This window comes from Petaurus breviceps, unplaced genomic scaffold (assembly GCF_028583685.1).
Source record: "Petaurus breviceps papuanus isolate PSGF00001 unplaced genomic scaffold, PetGlider_PUasm1.0 218, whole genome shotgun sequence".
Taxonomy (NCBI): Eukaryota; Metazoa; Chordata; class Mammalia; order Diprotodontia; family Petauridae; genus Petaurus; species Petaurus breviceps.
The window spans coordinates 9,488,063-9,513,362 of NW_027185872.1; the positions used below are offsets into that span (position 1 = coordinate 9,488,063).

At 56.4% G+C, this 25,300-nt stretch overlaps 1 protein-coding gene and 1 pseudogene across 1 annotated transcript; both read right to left on the bottom strand.

The window, feature by feature from the left end:
- Positions 1-3,137: 3,137 nt before the first annotated feature.
- C1GALT1 (core 1 synthase, glycoprotein-N-acetylgalactosamine 3-beta-galactosyltransferase 1) lies at positions 3,138-17,902 on the bottom strand. Its single transcript, XM_069094474.1, has 4 exons — positions 17,749-17,902; positions 12,432-12,692; positions 10,694-11,361; positions 3,138-6,077 (listed from the first exon to the last, which is right to left on the bottom strand). The coding sequence occupies exons 2-4, from the start codon at positions 12,649-12,651 to the stop codon at positions 5,874-5,876; spliced, it is 1,092 nt and encodes a 363-aa protein (XP_068950575.1). The 5' UTR covers positions 12,652-12,692; positions 17,749-17,902; the 3' UTR covers positions 3,138-5,873.
- Positions 6,084-10,658, bottom strand: LOC138166023 (perilipin-3-like; annotated as a pseudogene).
- Positions 17,903-25,300: the final 7,398 nt, after the last annotated feature.

Consider the following 25,300-nt stretch of genomic DNA (forward strand, 5'->3'; position numbering starts at 1 on the left):
GACTTTTACTATTTCCATTTTTACATGGAACATTTCTTTGATATCTCAAATTGACTGGAAACCAGAAGCCAATAAGGGACAGTTACAAGAAGGAAGCTGGCTTGGGCTTTGGTGTATGGTCTAGGTGTGTGTGTGTGTCAGTGTGTGTGTGAAAGGGAAAGAGAGAGAGAACCCACACAATCATGATCATGTACAGTCAAGATTTAAAGTGGAAAGCTCAGGAAAGGGCAGATCTGGATCTCTGGAGACGTTGGCAGCCTTTCAGATTACCCAGCTCTGATAGGGCCCCATCCATCAGTGACACTCTGGGAAGGCAGGGTCCGAAGGCCAAGAATGCCTGGCTTCTTAGAAAGAGGCTCTTTCTTCAGGCCAGAGACACCAGAGCTCTCAGGTCACTCTGCTCTCCTGCCAACCCGCCACTGCCCACACAAGGAACCATGAGAACACCAGAAGGCCACTGTCACATCTCCATTTTTAGAGGACCAGAGGCTCCTGACATATGACTGGGGGCCCACTTTCCCAAGCTGTGACCCAGGGGCCATTAGGTCAGTAGAGAACACATTTTTCCATGTGTGGTCAGCCACGTCCCAGAGATAGAGCCATCTCTGTCTCCCAAAGCAGCCCAGCCCAGGTTCATGCCTTTTAGCTGCCCAAATTCTCCTGAAAAGATGTATTTCTCTAATGGGACAGCTTCCTGGATGGAGTAGCCCTTGACTCAGGAATGGCAGTAGGCTTTAGTGCAAATCTTCCTGAGCTCAAATCTGGCCTCAGACACCGCTGTGTGACCCTGGGCAAGTCACTTAACCCTGTCTGCTTCAGTTTCCTCATCTGTAAAATGAGCTGGAGAAGGAAATGGCAAACCAGTTAAGTATCTTTGCCTCCCCCCCAAAACACACACACACACAAATGGGGTCACAAGGAGTCGGATATGACTGAAAAACTACTGAACAACAAATGTCAATTAGAATCAGAATAATTCTCTTGTATTACAGATGAGGAAACTGAGGCCCAGACATGGGTACTAAGTGGCAGTGCCAGGATTTGAACCTAAACCCTTCGGCTCTTAAGCCAGAGCTCTTCTTTGGCATATTTCACAAATGGGTGACATCCTCTAAGAGGGGAAACTTGAGGTCAGTGGGCTGGGAAGTGGCCGAGCACAGCAGCAGCGGCAACCTTGTCTCGGTCTGCCACAGGGCTCTGAAGTCAGACCCCTGCTGGCCACATCCAGTCTGCTTCACGCTCTTTATATGAGCAGCTGAGGGGCCCAGCAAGGACCAGGCTCAACTGGTGCTTCCCCACCTGATTAGCAAGGTCCCTGGGCCAGTTCAGAATCAGTTGGCAGCTGCTCCTGCTGGTCCATCCTGGGTACAGGCTTGGCTAGGAGGCCGGGAGCTCTTGGCTTATGGCCTGGCAGGGGAAAGTATCACCACCACCACCACCACCCTGCAAACACACACACGCACATGCACACACACATACACACATGTGCACGCACACACGCACATGCACGCACACACACACACTCTCACTCAGAGTTCAGAAAATCATGCTTATCCCTCGAGAGCATCAGGGAGGCCTGGGGCAGATCCTGCTCTCTTAGCACATCCCAGGTCTATGGTCTGCAGCCAACTAGCCACGTCCTCCTGATGGCAGAGGGCATCTGGGCTTGTTCACAAGTGGGGACGGCAAAGGGGCCCCCACACAGCAATGGTGCACTCAGAAATAATCAGCTTTCTGCCCCACGCCCTCCCAGTTCCATCAGGCAGCTTGTCTACATCACATTTTACAGATTTGAAAATTGATGGTGAGAAGTTAATGACGTCCAGTATCCAAAGATCTTCGGATTTCCTCTTTGCTGTGTGTGTTTGGAGGGATGATGGACAAGCACACAAGGCAGGACACAGATCTCGACAAGCTGGAGCATGAGGCTGAACTGAAGATGAAACTTCATAGGCTGAACATCAAGCCTTGATCCTTGACTTCCCAGGGGCAGGGAAGAGACAGCTATTGTTCTGATGAAGATCCAGGGGTCTGGGTGGAGACCAAGCTGCCCACTGGGAAGGTCATTCATTGAAAGAGAACAATCTGTAAGCCCGAACTGCAGGGGCAGGGCCAGAAGCCACAGGGTCATCAACGTCATGAGGGAGGTTTAGGGGCTGGTTGTAAGGTGTGGACCACACTATTGTGAGATGTCCACAACAGCCCAAGAGCTGGCGTTTACTTCCCATGTAAGTTTTCTAAATGTCTGTAAAGGTGACCTCAGTGGAGCCTCACAACCCTGCAGGAGGGAGGTGCTGTTGTGATCCTATTTTTTTTTTTACAAATGAGGAAACTGCGGCAAACAGTGGTTAAGGTACTTGCCCAGGGTCAAAGCTAGTAAGTGGAAGCTGGATTTGAACTCAGGTCTTCCTGATTTCAGCCCATGCTTCTGTGCACTCAAGTGCCCACTGGTTACTCATCTAGGGCCTGGATCATTTAGTCCAATCCTCTCACAGCTTCACAGGTCCAGAGAGGCTGACTCTCAGGCGGTATGGGGCAGTGACGGGTTCCATGCCCAGCATCTGCCTTTAATTCCTGGGATTCTCCTGTAGAAATCACAGCTGGAGAGCAGTCACTGGAATGCTTGAAGGGAGGGAGTCCAAAGGCACATATAGGTGACCCTGTGCCAGTGAGTCTGGCCCCCAAGGGCAGTGAGGACATTACTGAATCTGCTGCTGCTGAAGCACAGAACAGAGGCTGTGTAGACAGTGCCCTTGAGACACGACCACCGAACCCCAAGTTGGGTTCAATTCTTCCAAGTGGCATATAGTTAGGCTGAGGGTGAAGGGGGCAGCCACACCCAAGGGAAGGGAGCTCTGAGTTCCACTGTCTAGGATGTCTGTCTCTGAGACTTCAAGCAGGGCCATCCCAGGTGAAAGAGGGGCTACTGGGTAAGGCATCACAGGGGACCCGAGTTTGAATCTTGGCTGTTTTCTACTTGGAGGACTTTAGGCAAAGGCACTTACCTGCTGTTTCCTCTGTACAGAGGGATGCAGCTTCACTGGGCCCCATTTCTCCTCTTACTGGCTGATAGTCAAGAGAACTTGACCCACCACACACACACGCACGCACACACAGAGGCAAACAGGGAAAACAAGTCAGGAGATGGCCATTCATGTTTATTTTTGTGCAATTATTGGTTTAAATTCATGGATTAAAAAAAAAAAACACTACCATCCAAAAGGCACTTGAGGAACATGGGTTTACAAAGAACATCGCCCCTCTCCCTCCACACCAGCCAAGACAAAGGGGAAGGTCGGAAGGGCAGCCTCCTGCCCTGCTTGGGGTCTCCTCTCCCCCAGGCTGGGCCTCCAAAAGCCTTCCTGATGGAGATGAGATGGAAGGAGCAGGCAGGAAGGCTTTCCCTGACTTCTCCAGAAACGGAGGAATGAGGCTGTTACCTGCCCCCTACCCCAAGTAACAGCCCCCAGAGCCCAGACTTTAGGCCACAGGAAGCCCACATGCTCTGGGCACCCCTGAAAGCCCTGGACACTGTTCTGGAGGCAGACATGGGGACAACCCCCATCAATAGCTGCCCAAAGTCAGGTGTAGGGAGGGGCTGCCACTGACCAAGGCTCGGGACATGTCCCAGCCAGCCATCTTCCTTGGGCTGGAAGTTATGCAGTAGGAAAGGAGCTGGGAAAGCAGAGGGCGGGAGAGGCTGACCACCAGCAGAGCGTCCGGGATCAGACACCAGGGACCCCATTCTGGGACCCAAAGGCTGGCTGGGAGAGTGAGGCAGAAGGACAAGGCACCTGTTTCCCATTTCCTGCACGGCCTGCCCTCCTTCAGAGGACGCCACCAGTCCCACCATCTGCTGTCCCAAAGCCAGGACTAGGAAATGTCCTGAAAGGCCTTGAATGTAGCCCTCAGCCGGGCTGGAGGCAGATGGGATCTAGAGAAGTTTTCCTCAGCATGAACGGCAGTGCCCTGCACCCAGCAGGGGCTTTACAAAGTTGTGGAATGCCCCCTACAAGTGGGCAGAAGGCCTGGGGACGTACTCAAACCAACATACATCTCTGCTTATTTAAAATATCTCGGGTCACGGCCCATTGCTTCAACCTGACATGTGTCTGCACAGAGCCTTGGCCAAGGGTCTGAGCGACAGCGACCTTCAGCCTAGCGATTCATACTGGACCGGGGCTTCCGCAACAAGAGGGAGAGGTGGGCTCTCATGATGCTCTGGACAAGCCACTGGCTGCAGGAGGAGGCCTCTGAACAGTGTGCCCTGCCTTCCTGCTACAACCAGAGATGGGAGATGCCAGATTTCTACCCCCTCCTCCCCAAATAATTTCCAAGTTCTGAACATTTCTGTAAAGAGAAGCCCTGGAAGCACTTGGCTCTGCTCATGGGGACTAGTCACCTAGAGGCTGGGGGCTGCTGGGCACTCCCAGGTTGGGCGGAGGCCCCATGAAACGACCCAAGCACACTGTGGGGGCATGGAAGCTAGGCTCAGGTACCTTCTGGTTCTCCAGGGGAAGAAGCATCAGGGCTGGCCCTGTCCCACAGCCTCAATGACTGAAGTCACTTAAAAACCCTGGGCCAAAAGCCAGCCCCAGGGAGGCACAAGGCTGAGTTGGGTGGCCCCTCCTCCGCCAACCCGTGCCAGGGAAAGGATGGTCTTGGGGGGCCCCAAAGCCCCTCACCAGATGGTGGCTGGACATGGTCTTGGCAGGCCATTGGGAGGGTCCACTCAGGACACTAGGAGAGAGGCCCACCTGACCTACAATCACCTGGGATGATGTTTTACTCAAGGTACTCTTCTGGGGAAAGAGGCATTCACAGAAGACCAAGGGCATGTGGGAGAAGGTGGGGAGACTCAGGGCAAAGCCATATCTGTGGGGCCTCCAGATGGGCCAGGCTGGGGATGGACAGTGGGCAAGAGTGCTATGGATGGAGCATTTGCACCACATAGGGCAGATAGAAGGGAGGTGTCTTCTGCTGGGTCCTGAACAAGGCACCTGGGTCACCTTCCTCTGGAGCTGGCCAGAGCGAGGTCTGTGCTAGGAGCAGAGCTGCCATGGTCTGCAGGGTACCCCACTCTTCTCATCTGTGCAGCAGAGACAGGCTCAGGGCCTGATGGGGCCAGAGAAGCAGCAGCAGCAAGCTCGTCGGTCCTCAGGGGGGTTCTTCTCTTTAAGGTGGGTTGGATTTGAATAGAAGAAGCCCCCTCCCCACCCAGACCCACTGCTTCCAGGAGCACATAGGGACCTCCCTCCATGACAAACATACAGAGGATGGAAGGGTCCGAGGTGAAAGCAAACTCTTTTACTCAAGCTGTCTCCCAGCTGCCAACAAATGGGGGTGTTTAGTTTGAGGAATACAAACCCTTGACATCTCCTTCTGTCCAGCCACTCATTCATTCACCCATCCATCTACCCATCCATCCATCCATCCATCCATCCACCCACCCACCCACCCGTCTGTCCGTCCGTCCATCCGTCCATCCGTCTGTCCACCCATCCATCCACCCACCTATCCGTCCACCCATCCATCCGTCCACCCATCCATCCACCCGTCCGTCCACCCATCCATCCATCCATCCGTCCACCCACCCGTCCATCCATCCATCCATCCATCCACCCATCCACCCATCCACCCATCCATCCATCCATCCATCCATCCATCTATCCATCCATCCATCCACCCACCCATCCCTGTACCAATAGTCTTGGCACACTCCACAGCTGCTGTCCGTGCTCCCTTACAGAAGGCGGCACATCCATTTAAGATGGATTCCTTGGCAGGGTACCGGTGTCCAAGGAGCTCTCCTGCCTGCAGGCCGCTGGGGCGTGGGGTGCTCCTCTTGCCTCCTGCTCAGGAGGGCTCCTTCTTTACCGGTTCCCTAATTTCTCTTGGGGGACTTCGTTTTTGTTGGCCTCACTTGTTTGCTTGGCTAGAGCCTCAGGAAAGACAGGCTGGTATCTGTAGGAATAACCATAGGGACGCAGGTGGTGCACGAGGTACTCCAGCTGATACATAGTGGTAGAGTCAACATAGTGGAAGGAAACAGCAAGGTCTGAACAGCAACCTGGGCCCTGGAGCAGAAGAAAGGAGAGAAACAAGGTGGAACGTTCAGGACACAGGAGCTGCTTCACACGCCTGCATGACTGACAAGGATGAAGGGCTGGCACCCTAATGCTGTTGGTGGAGTTGTGAGCTGATCCAACTTTTCTGGAGAGTAATTTGGAACTAGGCTCAAAGGGTTATCAAACTGTGCACGCCCTTTGACCCAGAAAAACCGCTTCTGGGGCTGTATCCCAAAGATGTCATAAAAATGGGAAAAGGACCCACATACACACAAATATTCATAGCAGCTCTTTTTGTGGTGGCCAAGAGCTGGAAACTGAGGGGATGTCCATCCACTGTGGAATGGCTGAACAAGCTGTGTATGTGAGGGGACGGGAATACTGCTGTGCTACAAGAAACGACAAGCAGAACGATTTCAGGAGAACCTGGGAAGATTTCTACGAACTGATGCAGAGTGAAGGGAGCCGATCCAGGAGAACACAGTGAGAGCAGCACTGAAACAGTGAACAACTGTGAACGCAGCAGGCGCTCTCACTTTTTCTTCTTCTCCTCAATGAAGACAAGATCGATTTGAGGCAGCAGAGCTTAGTACAAAAGCCAGCTTCTCTACGATGTTGGCCACCTCGTCCCCACCAAAACCCAGGGAGCACAGGCCCTGCTGGCTCGGAAGGGTCGTCACTGGGCCGCCTGGTTCAGGGAGCAAAGTAAAACGTCTACAAGGAACAGGCAAGTGTCTGTGGAAAGACAAGCACGGTTACGGGAGTTCAGACACACCCTGGTCACTCCCGCATGAATCCTGACCCTACGGATGTGAGGGGAAGGCCCATTCCCCTGTCACCTCTGAACTAGAGCCAAGACTGGGGGGAGCTGCTGGCACTCTGGCCAGCTGCTTCCTGAGGCTGAGAGACGGAACAGGAAGCATTAGGGCCCCACCTGCCTAGGTTTTAGAGACAAGACTAGCTTTCTGATAAAGAATCTCAGGACCTGGGCTAAGACCCTACCAGCCCTGTGTTATCACTCACTAGAGGTGTGGCCAGATGGAACGAAGGGCTCCCAAGCCACGTGAGGGGCGTGTTGTGAACGGGGCATTTCATCACCTCATCCTGGGACTCTGGGGCCTTGCTGACCCTCTCTGGATCAGGACGCTGCTGGAGGTCCTGGAAGTAGCCTGCCAGGAAGGCCCTGGACACTGGACACAGGCTATAAGCAGTCACCCCAAGGCCGCTGGGTGACATCCCGGAACGTGGCAGTCTGCTCAGGTGCAGGAGCAGTACGGGCCACATCGCCAGAGTCCTGAAGTTCCTTCTGGTTCCAGTTCAGCCGCATTGGGTGAAGGTGATCTTGGCCATCAAGCAATTTCTGACCACATCCAGATTTTGTCCTGAGAGCCTCCTGGGCAGTCTGCTTGGCCTGCCTCAGTTTGCCCAGGGAAATCCTGTTGCTGCTTCTGCTGCCACACTGGGGCCACATCAAGTCCGGGGCGGGGGGGGGGGGCAATCTTGGCTGGCTCTTCATCAGTCACAGGTGGAGAGCTCTCAACCCATTCTTCCAATTTTCCTAACACAGCATTCACGCCACTGAGGTCCGTGTGTCCTGCTTTGGAGCCCACAGCTGTGTGGACACTGCTGGTCACGTTTCCCTGCTCTGGCTGGCTCCTCTCCATAGCCCTGGTCACTGTTGGGCCATAGCAGCCCTGGCCCCGGGCACTTTGTCTCCCTTGGCTGTGGAAGAATCAGCAGCTTCCTTTCCAGCCTGTCTAGTCTACAGGGGCATGCCGCTGGCTGATGCCATCTAAGGCTCCAGCTTAGCCGGGACCAGCTGGGCCCTGCTGACTCTGGCCGTGGCCAAAGTCTGCAGAAAGCAGGCCGCAGGTGGAGCTGACCAGCGGCCTGCTGACCCCCCTGCTGCCCTGGCTCCCTAGCAGCAGGGAGGTTGGCTCCAGTCTCAGTCCTTGGGGTAGAAGGCGCCAGAAATCAAAGAGGAGCGGCTGCCGCCCTATGGATCTGTCAGTGGGGGGAAGTTCAGCCCCTCCGAGCAGCTGGGTCTGCTTCCACCTCCCCCCAGGGAAACGCTGATCGACTGTTCAGCCCACAGAGCCTCAAAGAGATAGGGCGGAGTTCTGCCTCACTTCCTGTCTCTCCTTCTTAGATCGGAATCTTCGTGTACAGAATGACTAAGAGAGAAGCTTCACGTGAACAACCCACAGCCGGCTGTTTACCACCTCAGGGAGGGGGCAAGGAGGGCAGCATCAGGGACTCAGAACTTAGAAAAACAAATGCTGAAAAACTGTTGGAATGTGTAATCGGGGGAAAATAAAACATATATTAAATATACTTTTAATACAAATAAAATCAACTCTAAATTAAAAAAAAGAGATATGCCGGGAAGGGCCCAAGACTGGCAATTCTCCTGTGGGGTTTGGGGGCCTCCTTGTGTGTCCTGATGATGGATCCTGGACCCCAGATATCAAGGATCCTGCAAATGCCAAACAGTCTGGACTGCCTCCTGCAACTCCTGACATTTCCCCAATCTATGCACGTTCTGGGAAGGGCCCTAGTCACCAGCCTGGGAGGGAGATGTTCCTGCTGTGCTCATTTCACAGAGGAGGAAGCTGAGGCAGATGGCAGGCCAGCCGCGTGGTCAGCAAGCGTCACTAGCCAAGTGCCACAATCCCAGGGCACGCCAGCCTGTCACTAACATGCCCCCATTTCCCTGCTGGAGCTCTGGGTGTGCAGTCTGGGGACCTGGGTTCCGGTCCTGGCTCTGCTCCCTCTAATGACCCAGCCTCAGTGTTCTTCTGTGTAAATGGGGGATGTCTGCAGTCTCTCCTGACCTTCTGGTACAAAATCATGAACAGGGAGACGTTTCACGTGATCACCTGTGTACAAGCTAGAGCAGACTGCTTACTGTCTCAGGGAGGGAGAGAATTTGGAACTCAGGACTTAACATGTAATTGGGGGAAAATAAAATGTATTACATTAAATAAAATGTTGTGGCCGTCCCCCTGCCCAAACATCCCACCTGCCCGCGGCGAGAGCAAGCCCCTCCTGGCCCCCAGAGCTCCCGAGTGGCCCCCATGGAAACCTTTCCCCCTCCTTGCCCCAGCCTGCCAGGCTCCGAGCTGATGACAATCCCCAGCCTCTCCTGGGCCTCCAGCTCCACACGCTAGAAAGCAGTACCCTTCCCAGAGGCCTGACCCCTCCACCCAGCTTCCCAACACCCCCCGTGGAATCACTGGGCGTGTCGAACCTTGTCCCTACAATCCTGGGCGTTTGTGTTTCTTGCTGGGGATTCCTCCAGCCCATTTCCACTGACCCACTAGGTCTGTATCCTGGGCTTTAGAGTGGGAAGGGAAGTTCCCCTGGACCACCAACCTGTTTCTCAATTCCTACTCATCTCCAGCCTCCATGCCCTTGCATGGTACACTCCCTCTTAGAACCCTGACCTTCCTCCCAGGCTCGAGAACCTTTTCCCCTCCAGTTCTCTGGTGGTTCTTTTTATGGATAATTTCCACCCACAGCAGCAGCTGCCCAAGGCTGGGGTGGCTGGGTTCTGACTTTGTATCCCTGGGCCCGGCTTGAGACCTGTGGGGGCAGGGGCGGTTTTCTGAGGTGTATGGCATTAGAACATCAAGCTAGGCTTTGTTTGACAGAGAAAGAAGCTGGAGCCTGAGTGTGGAAGCAGCACCTGCCAAACGTCCAGCACTGAGTGCATGGAAGGCCAGGCCTAGAATCCAGATCCTGGAGCCTTTTGGAACATGGCACATTCTGTTGGAAACAAGCTACTGCCTTGGGCCTGGGGTGTGTGGGAGCCCCTCCCCGGAGGCTGGAGAGCAGCTGCCTCTGGGGCAGATCTTGGGAAACCAAACACCAGCTGACATTTACACAAGGCATCAGACAGTCTTTGGCAGGCACTGCCCGCTTACCCCAGGAACGTGAAGAGCCAATGACAACTGCGCCCAAGGCTCGGGGTGCCCAGGACCCCCCACAGTCCAGGGAAGGTGCCTGGGAGACTGAGGTCTGGGAAGAAGGCACAGAGGCAGGATTAGAACCCTGGACGTCTGCCTCAGAAGCCACCATCTTTGCCTTTGGGGAGAACTGAGAGTGTTTGCATCTGTGGAAGGGTCTCCCAGCTGTGACCCCTCAGGTGGGAGGGGGCATCAGAGAAGGTAGAAGAGTGTGTGAGAGTGAGCGTGTGTGTGTGTCTGTGTGAGAGAGTGGGGAGGGAGGATGAACAGAGGAAGTGAATCCCCAGGGAGGGGGCGGTCAGGAGTATGTGTGCCTGTATATAAGTGTGAGTGTGTACGTGTGAAGTGTGTGTGAGTATGTGGAGGGCCTGCACACCCGCATGTGTGTGGCCCGCGGGGGCTGCTCCCAGGCCCATCCAGCAGGGAAGCACTGACCTTCTAGGCAAAGACCCACGTTGATCACAAACATTTCAGACAAATGGAGGGGAGAGGAAAAGGTATGGAGGCAAGGCTTTGGAGCCAGGGGCTCTGAGTTCAAATCCCTGAGTAACCCCGGGCCCTCCTGCCCCGCCCCCAGGTGCACTCGACAGACCCGCGTGACACCGAGGCCAGCCCGGAGTGGGGGCCGCTGGCTCCCCGGCCAGCTCCGTTTCTTACCTCGACGGGTGGGTAATAGTTGTAGTTCCAGTACCAGAAGGTCTTGGGCAGGTAGCCCCTGATGAGGTGGTGCTCGGGGACGAAGGGGTGGAAGGTCTCCTTGCCGCTAGGGTCCCGCGAGTCTCCGGCCTCCACGCCGATGGCCTCCATGCACTTGCCGAGCGCCAGGTCCTCCACGGAGGAGCTGTGGGAGCACTTGTTAGTGCGGAAGGCCTCCACGAACCGCCTGAGGGCCTCCTTGCTGAGCACGTAGCCTGCACCCCCGCTCATGTAGCCCTGCTTCACGTAGGGCTTGAAGCGCCGCCCAAAGTAGATGGGCTTGGCGGGGTCGTGCCGGGACAGCAGCCAGCGGAGGTTGTCCAGGACAACATAGGTGTCGTCATCCGCCTTCATGAACCAGTCGGCAGCATCCGGGTAGTGCTCGTACACGTACTGGAAGGCCTTGATAGTCTTCCAGTAGAGCTGGTCGCGACCCTCACGGGTGTCCAGCCCCACAGTGGGGAAGTCCTTGTTCTCCTCCGAGCTCATGAACAGGATCTTGTTACAGCGCTGGCCCCACGTGGCCTTGACGTGCCGCGCCTTCTTCTCGAGGTTCTGAGGCCCCGTCATGACCCAGCAGAGAACCCTGACCTTGCGGTACAGCTCCTCGGACACGCGCTTGTCCTCATCTGGGGAGCAAAGACAGCAGAGGTCAGGGCACACGGCCATGGCACGGAGCGGCTGCCCCGCCCCGGCCCCAGCTCAGGTCAAATGAGGCCCAACACCCTGGATGACAGAAGCGCCGTTACGTCACGTAACCACACGTGATGCCAGGCGCATGTGGGCACCAGATAGCTAAGAAGGAGACTGCCAAGTCCCTGGAGTTCAGGCCCCCAGAGAGGCCATGGAGCTGATGCTGTCAAAGTCCTGGATCCAATTTGGAACTACCACCGCCTCCCCAGGCCTCCCCCTTGTTTGTTCTGCCTGTCCACGGTGGCCTGTGTCTACACGGAGGGGCTGAGCAGGACTGTGGGGCCGTCTAGAGTGTCTGGACACGCCCAGACCACCAAGCCGGGCTCTGATCGTTTTGTTCATAAATGAAAGCCGCAGACTCGTACGGCCCAGCTGGCTCCCAGGGGAGGGGCCACCAAGCCCACCTCAGGAGGGCAGGCAGTGCTCACTGGTCCTGAGGAAGCCCGGACATGGGGTGAACTTTCCTTCCCATTTGACCAGGCACGTGAAGGAGCACACCTTTCTTTCCAAGGGCTCTCTGAGAGCGGGGCACACTGGCCTCCCCACCTAGCTCCTGGGTCCTCTGGCCTTCCTGTCCCCCCAACCAAGAGCCCCAGGGTGTGAACCCTTCTCCAGGCTGGGCAGCCTGAGCCCCCAAGCTTATCTGGAAGGGACCTGGCCCTAACCCCACCCAGAGCCCTGGGTAATGTCCAGAAAACAAAGTGTCCTGAGTGGGCACAATGGGGGCAGAGGCATCAGGAACAGGGGCCCAGGAACAAGAGGCTGGCTAAGGGAGGAAGCTGCTCTGAGGTCTCTGCGTGTCTCTGAGGGTCAGGAGACCCAAGGGTCCCAAATCCAATTAATTAGCTGGTTAACAGGGGGCCCCACTGCCAAGGAGAGACCTTGGGAAGGGGTCAGGATCCCCTGCTCCACACCCTCGGGCTGCTGTCTTCCACCTGCCAGTGCCCCCTGGCCTCTGAGCCTGGCTAGCGCTGGAACAGGAGAGCCTCCCAGAGGGCCCCCTCACCTCTGTGCTGGCTGATGTCCGCACCAAAGTCCATCTGGCCTTCGAGGTGCCCGTGGCCAGCATCCTCCGAGTGCTGGGCGTGTGGATCATTGTGGAGAATGTGGGGCTGGATCTCGGCCGGCTTCTCCAGGAGGATGTGCAGCAGCTGATAGCAAAGGAAGAAGCCCACCGCGCAGCCACACAGGAAAGTAAGCAGGCTGGGCAGTGACTTGGTGGCCATCTCCTGGGGGCGCCCCTCTGCAGGGACAGGGGGCTCATCACCTGCATAGAGGGCAGAGAGAGGCACTCAAACACCCACAGATGGGCCACCCCACCCCACCCACCCCTGCCTAGGGGGGAGGGGGCCGCGGCAAGACCAGGGGGAGGGGGGGGGGGCAGCAGAGGTGTGGAGGGCAAGGGGGCCCCCCCCCAGGGCTGGGGGGGCGGTGGCACAGGTGGCCCCCAGGGCTGGGGGTGGTGGTGCAGGTGGCCCCCGGGTGCTGGGGGGGGGTGGCGCACGAGCTGCCCTTCTTAGTCATACACCAGGGAATCCACTCCAGCAGGACAAGGGGGTCCCAACCTTTCCCAGCCCAGCTGCTACGTGATGCCCAGCAGGGAGTTTGAGGCCTGCCTCGGCTTTACAAAACTCTGGCTAGACAAGAGCTCCAGGTCATCTGAGCTTGCTGACCGTCCAGTTAAGCTCTGGAGCCCAGTCCTGCAGAAAGCGGCGGCACTGCGAGGTCATTACCTATCACTACCTCAAGAGAGCCAGTGTCTAGTAAGAGCCAGCCAGAAGCACACAGCCCACGCGCATTTATTAAGCACCTACTAGGTGCCCAGAAAGGCGCTAGCCACTGAGATACAAAGACCAAAGGGATCCTCGGATGGGGAAGACGCAGGGGTGCACAGTGCATACACACGTGCCAGACACAAAGCACAAATAGCCAACGGGGTGAGCTGGAGTCTCATGCAGGACCAGGCTGAGGCGGAGGTGGGCTTTTCAATGGGTACGGCCAGTTCCAAAGGAACCGAACAGAGGCAAAGACCAGCATGATACCACAGCACCTAGCGAGGATGGACCCCCAGAGAGGACATGGTGGCCGCCGACGTCCCAGAGGGCTCAAAGATGGGGGAGGACCCACTGTTCTTCCTTAGCCTTCCTGCGGTCATGTGACTGGTAGTGGTGGGGGGCCCTCCACTCACTGCCCAACTGTCCCAGGAGGGAAGCAAGCCCTGCACTGGTCAGCTGGGGGCGACTCTGGGCAAACTCGGGCCTCGGTATGGCTTCAGACTGGTGACCAGGTGGCAGGGAGTGAGGGCCCCACCATCACCACTGCCTTTTTGGATGATGTCACTAAGTCCCTGGCAACAGAGGAATGAATGCTGGTCACAGGGACCACTGGGATTTTTAGTTTCCACATGAGAAGCCTCATTCTTCCTGTGTCCATCATGGAGCCACTGGGCCAGCCCTGGTGGGCAGAGGTTCAGATTTTCAGGGAGGTCATTAATGCAAAGGAAGTGTCCAGGCAAGTACAACAGCAGGGTTGGTAGGGCGGCCCCTCCCCCAATGCTGAGGCACTGCCCAAAGTCCAAGAACAGGCTGGGTTTGGGTTTGTTTTTTCAGAAAATAATGAGATCATTTTGCAGATACTTACCAACTAAGAGAAAATGCTCGACTCCTCCCTCCCCTGACAAAAACAAACCAAAAAATAAAACAAAACCCCAAAGCCTGTAGGAAAGAGTCCCCAGAAAGTTTTCTGAATTTCTCTGGTCTTTTCTCTGATCACTTCTCTCCCTGAGGTTTACAGGTGAAGAAACGCTGGAGATTATCTCAACAAGGCTCCTGCTTCATAGGCCCGAGTGAAGGGACCTGCCAGCCCCACCCACCCCCAAAGCTGGTCAGTGGCACAACTGGCACTGGCAGGATTCCAGAGGAAAGACCCTGAAGCAGGAGCTCGTTCCTCACTCACTGGCTCCAGCTCCAAATGTCCTCTGAAGCCACTCACATTAGTAGGAACATCCAGGCCATTAACACCGAGGACGATGTCACTGGAGGTGAGCCAGCAGGCTGCAGGCTGTTGGACTCGAGTCAGGATCCTGGGCTCAAAGTGCCTGGTACAGGGAGCCTCCGTTAACTCGTCTGTAAAAGGGCCACCATAATGGCTGCAGAAGGTGCCCGCCTCCCAGAGCGGCAGAGCAAGGAAAGCCCGTGCCACTCTTCAGTGGAACGCCCACCTCTGCCTGTCCTTGCACTTGTTATTATATATATGTCAGCATGCGATGTGGACATCACCTACCATTGGTACTATGACTATTTTTGTGACGTTTTATTTTTTCCCAATCACATGTTAAAACAATTTTTAAACTTTTTGAGTTTCAAATTCTCTCCCTCCCTCCCTGAGATGGTAAGTAGTCTACTCCAAGTTCTATACGTACAATCTTGTAAGACATTTCCCTGTCAGTCATTATGAGAAGAAGACGGGAGGGAGGGAAAGAAGAAGGAAGGGAGGGAGGGAGGAAGGGAAGGAGGAAGGAAGGAAGGGAAGAAAGGAGAGAGGAAGGGAGGAAGGGAAGGAAGAATGAGGGAGGGGAGGTGGAGAACAGCAGGCTCCATCACTTCTCCCTCTGGAGCCGGATGGCGCATTTCCTCCAGAGTCCTTTGGGATTGGCCTGGATCACTGCATTGCAGAAGCAAGTCGTCCCCAGTTCCTCATCACACTGTGTGCAGCTGTCCCCTGGTTCTGCTCATTTCACTTTGCATCAGTTCATGCAGGTCTTTCCAGCTGCCTTTCTTGCCAAGGGTTTGGGGTCACTTCAGGCACTGGCCCCTGTAGTGAGAGTGCAAGTTCTGCTCTGACACTTGCAGCCCACTGGGTCCATGCTGGGTCCACTCAGAGCTGTAGTTTCTTCCTTGGCTGGAAACCTAGCAGCTGGACAGCATCTACTGAGTCCCCCTTTCACCTGGGCAACTCCAGAGGTATTGCTGGTCATCTGGCAGCAGACTTGACCGGAAGCCCACATTGCCCATGTCTGGCTGTCCAAAAGTAGAGGACAAGCCTGTGCCCAACAAGCATAACGCAGGGTAAACTGAGGAAGGAGAATTCCATCCAAGAAGATGACCATGGTTTGGGCTGATGGACCAAAAGAGGTTCCCTAGGGATGGTCCCCCAAAAGAACTCTGTGAGGAGGAGCTGAGGGAAGCAGTGGCTGGTCAGGCTGTGGTGGCTCAAATGACCAGGAGCTCGAGGTTGGGGGAGTCCCACTGGCTGCCTAAGACCACAGTTTCCAAGTGGGATTCTAGACAAGTGCAGCCCCCTCGAGGGCTGGGATGTTTCCAGCCTGCTGTCTGGGTCCACACTAAATGGCAGAGGCCACAGGCAGCTGTCCTGGGGCATCACACAGGGAGGATGCCCCACCCACGTTTACTGGACAACACCAGGTCCCTGCTTATTCAATCAGAGCACACCACTGGCCTGGATATCCAGCCTCTGGGGCCTGAGAGGCACAAGCCTGGCCAGGAAGCATCACCAGCCCTGGGCAGGCCTCAGAGTGCTGAATCAAACTGGTTCTTTGCTGGTCCTCCTGGCCATTCTCACCTCCACAAGGTGGGGCAGAGCCCCAGGGGCAGGAAAAGCACGTCCAAACCTAGCTCTAGAGCTTACTGGCTGGGTCTTAGACCCTGGAGGAGTCACAGGGCTGTCCTGAGGATGGCTATTTGGTCTGCAGTAGGAGCTCAATAAATACGTATTCCCTGGCTTCCAGGCAGACTTTGTACTCACTTGGGAGCCCCCCCAGCCCCAGCAAAGGCTCCAAGCTGGGCCCCCTGGGATCTACCCTCTAAGTACTCCACAGGCATGAAAGCAGAGGGGAGGGGACTGAGAGAGAAGGGGGGGGGGGGGCTCCTGCTCCCCGCCCCCAGGGCCTTCACACCCAGCTCCAGCCTGACTTCCCTGCCTCCCACCCAGCACTGGTGCCCAACCCAAGGAACGGCCTCCTCACTCATCATCCTTCACTCTCCAGGGTAAACTTATCTCCTCCTCACCCTCCTGGCAAAGCCAGTTGAACGCCTTGAGGGCAGGAACCATCTGAGCTTCAGCCCAGGCTAACTCACTGTGGGAACTGGAGGGTCTGTGATGCCTGCCCAGGATCACCAGCGTTGCGTGCAGTCAGAATCTGAACCCAGGGTCCGCTAGCACACCCCCCACTTTGGGGACCCAGCTCACTGTGCCCTCGGCTGTGCCCGCTCACCTTGGCGGGTGGGGGGGTTGGGAGCTGTCCGCATCATGGGCCCTTTCTGGGCCTGGGAGGATCAGCTGGGATGGAGGTCTCCCTGTCTTTTAGAGGCCTTGTCAGGAGCGCTCCCCCAGAGTGCGTAAGCCTGTGAGAGGCAGTGGCAGGCCACAGACCGTGACCACGCGGCCCTGAGTGGCCCCAAAGGAAGGGACCTGCCGCCTCTGGGGTCCCGCAGACCCAAACGTCCTGTGACACCCGTGTGCTCAAACATTCAGTGTACCAAGGCATGGAAACCTCTCCTGCCAGCAGCTCTGTCCATGCTCCCAGAGGCTCGGCCTGGCGCACTGAGGGCAGCCCCTCCAGCTGGGAGGTGGATTCTGGGGGGGCTGCGGCCTCGTCCCCTTCTGAGAAGACCCTTGGGGCTTCCCTGAGCTCCCATGCCCTGGTGACCCCTGGCTCCTGATCCGTCAAACGGCTGGAGCCCAGCCAACAGGACCAGGAAGGGAGCCCGGCCCCAGCCAGCACGATGCCAGTGCCCAGGCGGGGTGGCCGCGCAGAGGGAGGCAGCAGGGGGCTGCGGGGGGGAGGGGCCACACCGGAATGTCGGGGAGCAGAGGGGCCCCGCCCCGCAAGCCTGGGCACTGATCTGCGGGACGCCCCGCGTCAGCCGGGCAAAGGAGTGGGGTCGGCGCTGGGCCCAGCCTTTGCACAGCCCCCCATTTTACAGCTGGGGAAACTGAGGCAGGCCCGGCGAGTGGGAGGCCGTGGGGCCCAGCACCCGTGCGCCGCCTCCCAAGCTGCGGGGGGAGGCGCGGAGCGGGGCAGAGCCTGCCCCACACATGGGGGGCCCCAGGGACTGGAGGCCTCCTCCTGGGGAAGCCGGCCCAGGGCGCCCCTCTTACGGGGCGGGCCGGAAGGGGGGACCCCCCAGCCCCAGCCCGGGTCCGGCCTCAGCTTCCTCCCCCTTTCAAAGCCGCCCTCCCGAGCTGCGGCCCACAGCCGAGTTCGACGGCGGTCCCCGGGGCGCGGCGGGGGGCCTCGGAGGCACCTGCGGCCGCTCGCTCCGCGGCCCGGGACGGACGGCCTGGCGGCGGCCCCGCCGTACCTGAGTCCGGCGGCGGCTCCCGTCGTCGCCCTCCTCCGGGGCGGCTGCTCTCCGGCCCGACGCCAGGCAGCGCCGCTAGCCCGCGGCCTGCCGGACCTCGCGAGCCCGCCGGGCCGAGTGGGGCCGAGGCTCAGGCCGCCCGCCCCCCCCCCCCGCCTCTCCCCTCCCCCCCGCCTAGGGCGCAGCCGCCGCGGCCGGTGCTCGGCCTTCTCGCAGCGGGCGAGCCGGGGGGGCGGGGCCTGCGCGACGCGGAGCAAGACGATTGGCCGCTGCGCCTCGGGGCGGGGCCTGCGGGCCGCTAGCCGTGCTCGCCCCGCCCCTGCAGCTCGGGCCGGGGTGGGGGGGGGGGGGGGCGACCGTCCCCGGGGGGGGGGCGGGCGGGGGGGGGAGCGGGGGTGGGGGGGCGGGGCTCAGGCTCAGGCCGGACCGGGGCGCCAGTGCGCCTGCGCCGGCACGACCGTGGGGGCGACCCTATGTGTGCCCTGCCCCTCGGAGGGCGCTCGCCCCCCGTGGGGCAGCAGGCAGCCGGAGCTGTGGCCAGGCCGCGGGAGGGCGACCCCGGCCTGGAGAGTTCGAGAGCTTGGGGCTGCGGGTCCCCCCCCGGGCCCCTGGAGATGAGGCGCCCGTGGGAGAAGCCGCCTGACTGTGGAATTCCACGGGCACTTATTAGCCACCGCAGTAAGCGGGCACTGCCCAGGCTCCCGAGGCAGGCGGCACCGAGCCGGAGGTGACCGCCGGCACACAGCGGGGGAGGCCCCGGGCCATGGAGCCCCCAGGTCCGACCCTCCTGGCAGGGACCCCGGAGGGCTCTGCCGCTTCTCTCTCCGGCTCCTTTTACAGGTGAGGAAACTGAGGCAGGCAGGGCGAAGTGACGTGGCCAGGCTCACCCAGCTAACCCAGGAAGAGGAGGCTTCCTGCCTCCTGGCCCGGGCTCGGTGTGGCGCCCCACCTCGCTGCCCGATCTGAGCTCTGGGTGTGAATGCTGCGGCAGAAGGGGACAGTGACTGCGCCGTCCCCCCGGGAGGGGCTTTGCCCTTTGGGGTCACCTGACCCCCGATTTTCTGGTGTTCCTGCAACTCTGCGCATGCATTCAGAGCAGCTCTGCTGGACCGGTGGAGCTGGCCAGGAGCTCTTCCTTTTGCAGTCTCCTAGTTACAATGTGTCCATTTCAGTTTCCTGTGGCCCTAGCCATTGCAGGGAGAAACCCGAATTCACCCCGTGCTTTTGGTCCGACAGGAATCACTCAACCTAGGGCCTTTGAGGGACCTCTTCCCCAGCCGGGGGACTCAGACTCTGGTGTTCGCTGCAGCACCCGCGCTGGGTGGGGCAGTGCCACGGGGCTGAACAGAACAGCTGGGTGACACGGCTGTCACGCCTTGTTCCCTCCCTGGGAGATCGGCCTGCTCTGCCGTGGCAGAGGAGCCCAGCCCCCTCCCCCTAGTCCCAGCGCAGTATAAGCCCAAGGTTCTGGGGCTCTCCACTGAGAACTGGGAAGAGCCCTGGGGTAAGACTGAAGGGTTCTGGGTGTCAGGAGCGCTGGTGATGCCCTGCTTATCAACCAGAGGAGCCTGGACTGTGTAGAATTTCAGAGCCTCAGAGGTGTCCAGGCCAATACATCCCTGACTGGACATCCTGCCTGCAGCATCGAGGGACAGCACCATCTAGTCTCTGTAGAGTGCCTCCCCGACTTCCACCCCAGGCTGCCCATTCCCAGAAATGAGATAAACAATTATTTAGTGCTTACTCTGTGCCAAGCATAACAAACCTGGGAGGTAGGTGCTGTTGTGATTCCCATTTTACAGTTGAGGAAACTGAGGCAGACAGGTGGGCCGGCCCTCTAGTCAGTATTGGGCTCCTGCTCGCAGTGGCAAAGGCACAGACCCTGGAGAAGGAACCCCAGATACAGGAAGACCTGTCAGGACAGTTTAGTGAGAGCCCCGACAGTCGCCTCTTAGGACTTTGCTTTCTCATTTTGCTGCCAAGTGGAGGTTTCTTTTTAGGTCATTTTTCAGTCACGTCTGACTCTCTGCAACCCCATTCAGGGCTTTCTTGGCAGAAATACTGGCATTATTTGCCACTTCCTTCTCCAGCCCATTTGACAGATGAGGAAACTGAGGCAGACAGGGGGAAGTGACATGCCCAGGGTCACCCAGCTAGGAAGCGTCTGAGGCTGGATCTGAACTCAGACTGGTCTTTCTGACTAGGCCCTGTGCTCTCTCAACTGCTCTGGGACAGATACTATCAGTCTCAGGGAGACAAGGCGGTTTTTGTTTTGTTTTCTGTTTGGCCACCACTTGCATCTTGTACTTGTGACGTTGGTATTTTGAGCCATACTTTACATTTGTCCCATTACATTTCACCTCAACGTGTCTGGCCCAGGCATCAGAAAGCCATGACCTGGGCAGCCCGCCTCTCATGTGTAACACTGGCTAACCAGCGTCGTCCCTGCATTTCTGTGAAAGTCTTCCTTCCAAGGATGGATGGCACAACAATTGTAGAGAGGGGCTGGAGTGGGTTCAGGAGTCCTGCCTTTGCCCAATAGGCATTTGCTTTGGGTGAATAAGCCACTGTAAAAAGGCTCAGCAATTTGGGGCTAAGCCGAGGTCTCTGGGGCTCTAGACTCTAGACCTAGATGTCAGCAGACCTGAAAGCATGAAGGGACAGCAGCTTGTCAAGTGCGACCATTTGGACCATTCTGAGCCAGCCATAAGACAGCCCCAGGGGAGGGGAACCTGCTGCCTCGAGGCTACCTGTGGCCCTCTAGGGCCTCAAGGGAGGCCCTTGGACTGAATCCCAACTTCAAGAGCAGATCCCCTTCATAAGGATTTGTTCTGCAAAACAGATTCCGAATGTTCCCAAATAAAGGTCAGAAACAGAGAGGGGGAGGAGTGTGCCTGCGAAGAGTGTCACGCTGATGGACATTGGCCATGAGATGTTTTTGCTTCGTGAGGGGGTTTCGGGGTTCCTACTCTCCCCACACAGTCACGCCTGGGGATAGAGGCGAATGAGGAGGGGAAAGGGAAAAAACCCCAAAGGTCCATAGCACCTTCCTTGGTTCACTTCCAAAATCCCATGTGATTGTAGGCAATGGCTTTCCCTGAAGTGGGTGTGGTGACCGCTTCTGGTCTCCCAGTAAGGACACTTGCCAGAAGGAAGTGTCCTTGCCCAAGGTGAACTAGGGAAATGGCCTTTGAGAAACAAACCAAACCAGGAAAGGTTCTGGTGGGCAGAGTTTGGCAAGACTTTCAGGCTGTTTGGAAAGTGGGTGGGAGAGTCACTGGGAGGAGGGGGAGAGGGGAGAGAAGCTGGGTAGTGCTTCCACCCAAGCCCCGATACTCATCAGGACTCAAGCACGGGTAGGGGCAGGGGCAGGGGCAGTTCAGGGGCTGGGGCTGTGACTGCTGCCTAGCAGGGCAGTGAAGAAGCCTCAGCATCAGAGGGCTGGTTTTTCCTCCATGAGCTGGCTCTCATCACTGGGGACCTGCTGCTCACTTAGGGCCAGAATGAGAATCAGTTTTTTTCCTCTGGCCTGACAACCTGGCAGAAGCAGGAAACGTTCCCAGATGGGAAAGACTTGTGCTTGGTTTTCAGAGTCCAGGCCAGATTTCCGGATCTGTGAGAGGCTGGTGGTGCATACAGGAGCGTCTCACCACCCTGGGAAGCAAAGGCATCCTAAGCTGCCCCCTTCTTCAGGTTTCCTTTGTCTGCAGGACAGGGACAAGGAAAGGTTCTGCAATTCCACAGTCGATCTCAAAGGGCAAAGGCAAGGATGTTTCCTGTCCTTTCAGAAGTGAAAATAGAATCCAGAGCCCTTCTGTGAAGGACTAGGAGGTTAGGGAATTGGGGTTCACTAAGTGAGGGCGAAGCAGCTTTCGTCTGCCAAAGGATGGGCACTGGCATGCGCAGGGGCAGGACTTCTCCTTCCGACTGTCCTAAGAGGGTGGGATAGAGTGAATACTTCAGTATAATTATCTCCTAAACCATCAGCTCAGGGAAAAGGGAGATTTTTCATTCTGTTTTCTAAAATCCAAGAGGCTGAGGTGCATCATGGCCAGAGGCCATGGTCCAAGCCGGAAAGATGAGCTCAGGTCCTACCGCAGATCCATTTTGGCCATGTGACCTTAGCGAGATTGCTTAACCCTTGGCCTTTCTGGAAGACTGAGTTAGAGAAGGGGCTAAGTGTCAAGGCTCCTGGGAGTTTCTGCACATAGAATTTTCATAGGGAACCCCTGAGGTCCCAGCCTCAGGCCCTCATCCTTGTAAAGTAACTTACTTCTGTGAAATGTCAACTCTGCCCTTCGGGACTTGCCAGGTATCCTTTCCTCCCCTCCCTTCTGCTGATGTCCTTGAAGGAGCCCCGAGGTTATTGTCAGAGAGGAAGAGGAGGAAGAAACAGGAACAGCCCCTCCCAAGTCCAAGATTCAGTGGAGTGACTGCTGTAAGGGGGGGGTACACCCCCACCCCCTGTAGTAAATGGGGTGGGGTTCCCTATAAGTCACCCCTCAGACAGCAGATCTGACTGCTAAGGTCCACAGGGTCAGGACAGAACCACTGAACAATAACAGCGCTAAGTCAGCGTGGAGTTAAAAAGAGAGTCTTGGTGAGCCACTAACCCCGAGCAGTGCAGCCCCGAGGGAGGTGCCATGTGCCAGGAAGCTCAGCCCCCCAGCCCCACCAGGACTCCCATCTGCCCTGAGACCCTGATGGAGACAGCCCAGGGCCCTCAGTATCCTCCTAGGAAGCCACCCCCATGGAGGTGGAGCCTGGGGCCCCATGGATCCTGCAGGGGCTGCAGCCACAGCTGCTGAAGACCCAGGAAGGAAAGTTCTGGCCCCCAGAGTCCTTGGCCCGGCTGTCAAATGGCTCAGCTCAGACACTGATAGGACGTCGTCCAGCTGACCCTGACATCTACATCTGACTCACAGCGGAAACCTTCTGTCTGCCTGGTCTCCTCCATTAGAAGTGAGCTCTTGGAAATCAAGGAGTATCTGGGGCTTTTCTGCTTGAACCTTGTGCTTTGCATACAATAAATGCATAACAAATCCTTCTTTTCATTCATTCATTCATTCATTCATTCATTCATTCATTCATTCATTCATAGGAAGGGACTCTGGGAATTGGTGTGTGAACAAGGCTTCAGAAGGGCCATTCTCCAAGATCTTGTTCTGCACTTCTCTGCATCTCCAAACCCCTTGGTGCTGATGTGGTTTAGAGGTGTAGGGGACCCCAAATACCAAGGTACAGGGCAGAGTTGTCTTCCAGTCAGGTGGCAAAAAGCTGATAATTAATGCTAATATGGATAAGCAGAGAGAGCTCCTTTAGGGAACTTAAACAGCCTAAGAGGACACGATGCAAAAGCTTACATAGAAAAGATGGTGAATTGTGTGGCAGCATACTAATTAGGTGGGGTGGGTGGGAAGGAACAGACAGCTTCTGTACCTTGGGCACCAGCATTATTCACTGCTGGCTGGCCTTGGGGGGCTGGGGCAGCTTCTAAGGGGTCTGTAACAAGACAAGCCTATGGCTGGATTTCTGGATTGCATATGGTAACTGTGGGAATCAGTAATCAGTACATGATGGTTCTGCTAGTATAAGATGGTCCCTGTTCTTGCATGCAGGCTGCAGAGGTCAACTTGTCCCTGTAGCAGGGAGGGATAGTTGGCCCCCCTGGGGCCGCCTCAGGAGTTATTGCTAGAGACAGGATCTTTGAACTGACCAGAGAGATGGTCCATCAGTGCCATTCTCCATCATGTAGACCCCAGTGTCTGATGAAGAGAAGGGACTCTTCTTCCTGCCATCATCCAGGCTTGGACACCTGTCTGCTGCCTTTGAACCTGTGCAGGCCATCCTCTCTGGAAGATCACCCCCAGTCCTCCTCTCTGTATTGGCTTCCATTTCTCCACACAGACCAGCTGCTTCTGGGTTCTTGACATTAGATGCTACCATCCCCTAAAGCCAGCATCCTGTATGGTGTCTCTTGTCTTTTTTGTGGTCCAGCTTCTAGGAAAAGCAGCACACTTGTCACCTCTACTCCCTCCCCTCCAACTCATTTCTTACCCTTTACAGGTCTGGCTTCTGACCTAATTTCTTAACCACCCTTCTTCCAAGGTCAAAGCTGATGGCTTTTTTCTATCTCCATCCTCCTTGACCTCTTTGAAATGTTTGACCTTCCCCTCTTGGGTCCTGCCTCTTCCTGGTTCTTCTCCCACCTGGCTGCCTCATCATTCCCTGCTGAGTCACCATCCCTATCCTTCCCCTTTCCCCTTGATTATTGTCCCAGGGCTCAATCCTGAGCCCTCGTCTCTTTTCTCTATGTAAGCCCTTTTTCTCGGTGATTCCATTACCGTCTCTCAGCTGAGGACGCCCAAATCCAAACTTCCATCTAGACTCTTCTGTGGGCTCCGGTCCTACTTGACCCACTCCCTAGAGGACCGCATCCCAAATAGGACTAGTCATTATCTCTCCTCCCAACCAAATCCTCTTCTGGATTCTCTCTTACTGTCTAAGATCAAACAAGGGGTTGGGGGCTCAGTCTCATTCTTCCCTCTTCACTGACTCTCCTTGAGATGTTGAGGGAGTAGCCAAATGATTGCCATCCCTACTTCCATAACATGCTCCGTTCATATAAGAGCATTTTCTACTGCTTTAAGATTTGCAGAGTGTTATAAAGTGTTATCTCATTTGGTCCTCATAACAGCCCAAGGAGATGCAATTATTACCCCCTTTTACAGATGAGGAGACTGAAGCAAACAGGGCTAAGTGACTTTCCAGGGTCACACAGCTGGGAAGTGTCTGAGGCTGAGTTCTTGAGCTCACGTAGAACTGACCAATTCCTGCCCTTTCCCCTAATCCTCTGTGTCACCGCCTGAGTTCAGGCTGCTGCCTTTCCTCTTATTGTAACAGCCTCCCTTTCTCTTTCCTCTTCACTCCATCCTCTCCATAGCTGCTAAAGGAGCTTGTCTAAATTTCAGGTCCCTTATCAGTAACCTCTAGGGGCTCCCAATTACCTCTAGGCTCAGATAAACTTCCCCCATTAGACCACCTGGGTCCTAACTGACCTTCCCAGCCTTATTATTCATTCATTTCCTTTCTCTAATTTGAGCTGCCTGCTCCCCCTCCCCCTTCCCCTCTCTCCGTCCTTTCCAGATGATCAATCCTTCATCCTGGCCTCCACTGTTGAATCTCCAGCTTCCTTTAAAGTCAGTCTGAGGATTCACCTTCCCCTTAAGTGACCACGTTTTTATTTCGTTTTTTCATTTCTGTGTGCCTACCTGTGTCCACATTGTCTTCCCCAGCTGAAAGTCATCTCCTTGAGGGCAAGGCCTGTTTCCCTTTGGCCAGGTAGAGCTGCTGTCCCCTGAGCACAGCTAAGTGCTCCCTCACCTGCTCCTCTTTTACCCTCGGTTTCCTTTCTCCCAGACATTTCTGTTCCACCCTTCCCGAACCAAAGGTTCTTCCCCTTAGAAGAGAAAGCAGAATCAAGGAAGGGTTGAGGGGTCAGCACTTCCTTTCCAGGTTCTTCTGTGAAAGCAGCCCCTCCATCCCAGCAGCC

Coding starts and splice junctions, on each gene's coding strand:
- C1GALT1 (XM_069094474.1), bottom strand. CDS start 12,651: ATGGCCACCAAGTCACTGCCCAGCCTGCTTACTTTCCTGTGTGGCTGC. Junction 11,362..12,431: donor GGACATCAGCCAGCACAGAG/GTGAGGGGGCCC, acceptor TTTGCTCCCCAG/ATGAGGACAAGCGCGTGTCC. Junction 6,078..10,693: donor ACTATTACCCACCCGTCGAG/GTAAGAAACGGA, acceptor CTTCTGCTCCAG/GGCCCAGGTTGCTGTTCAGA.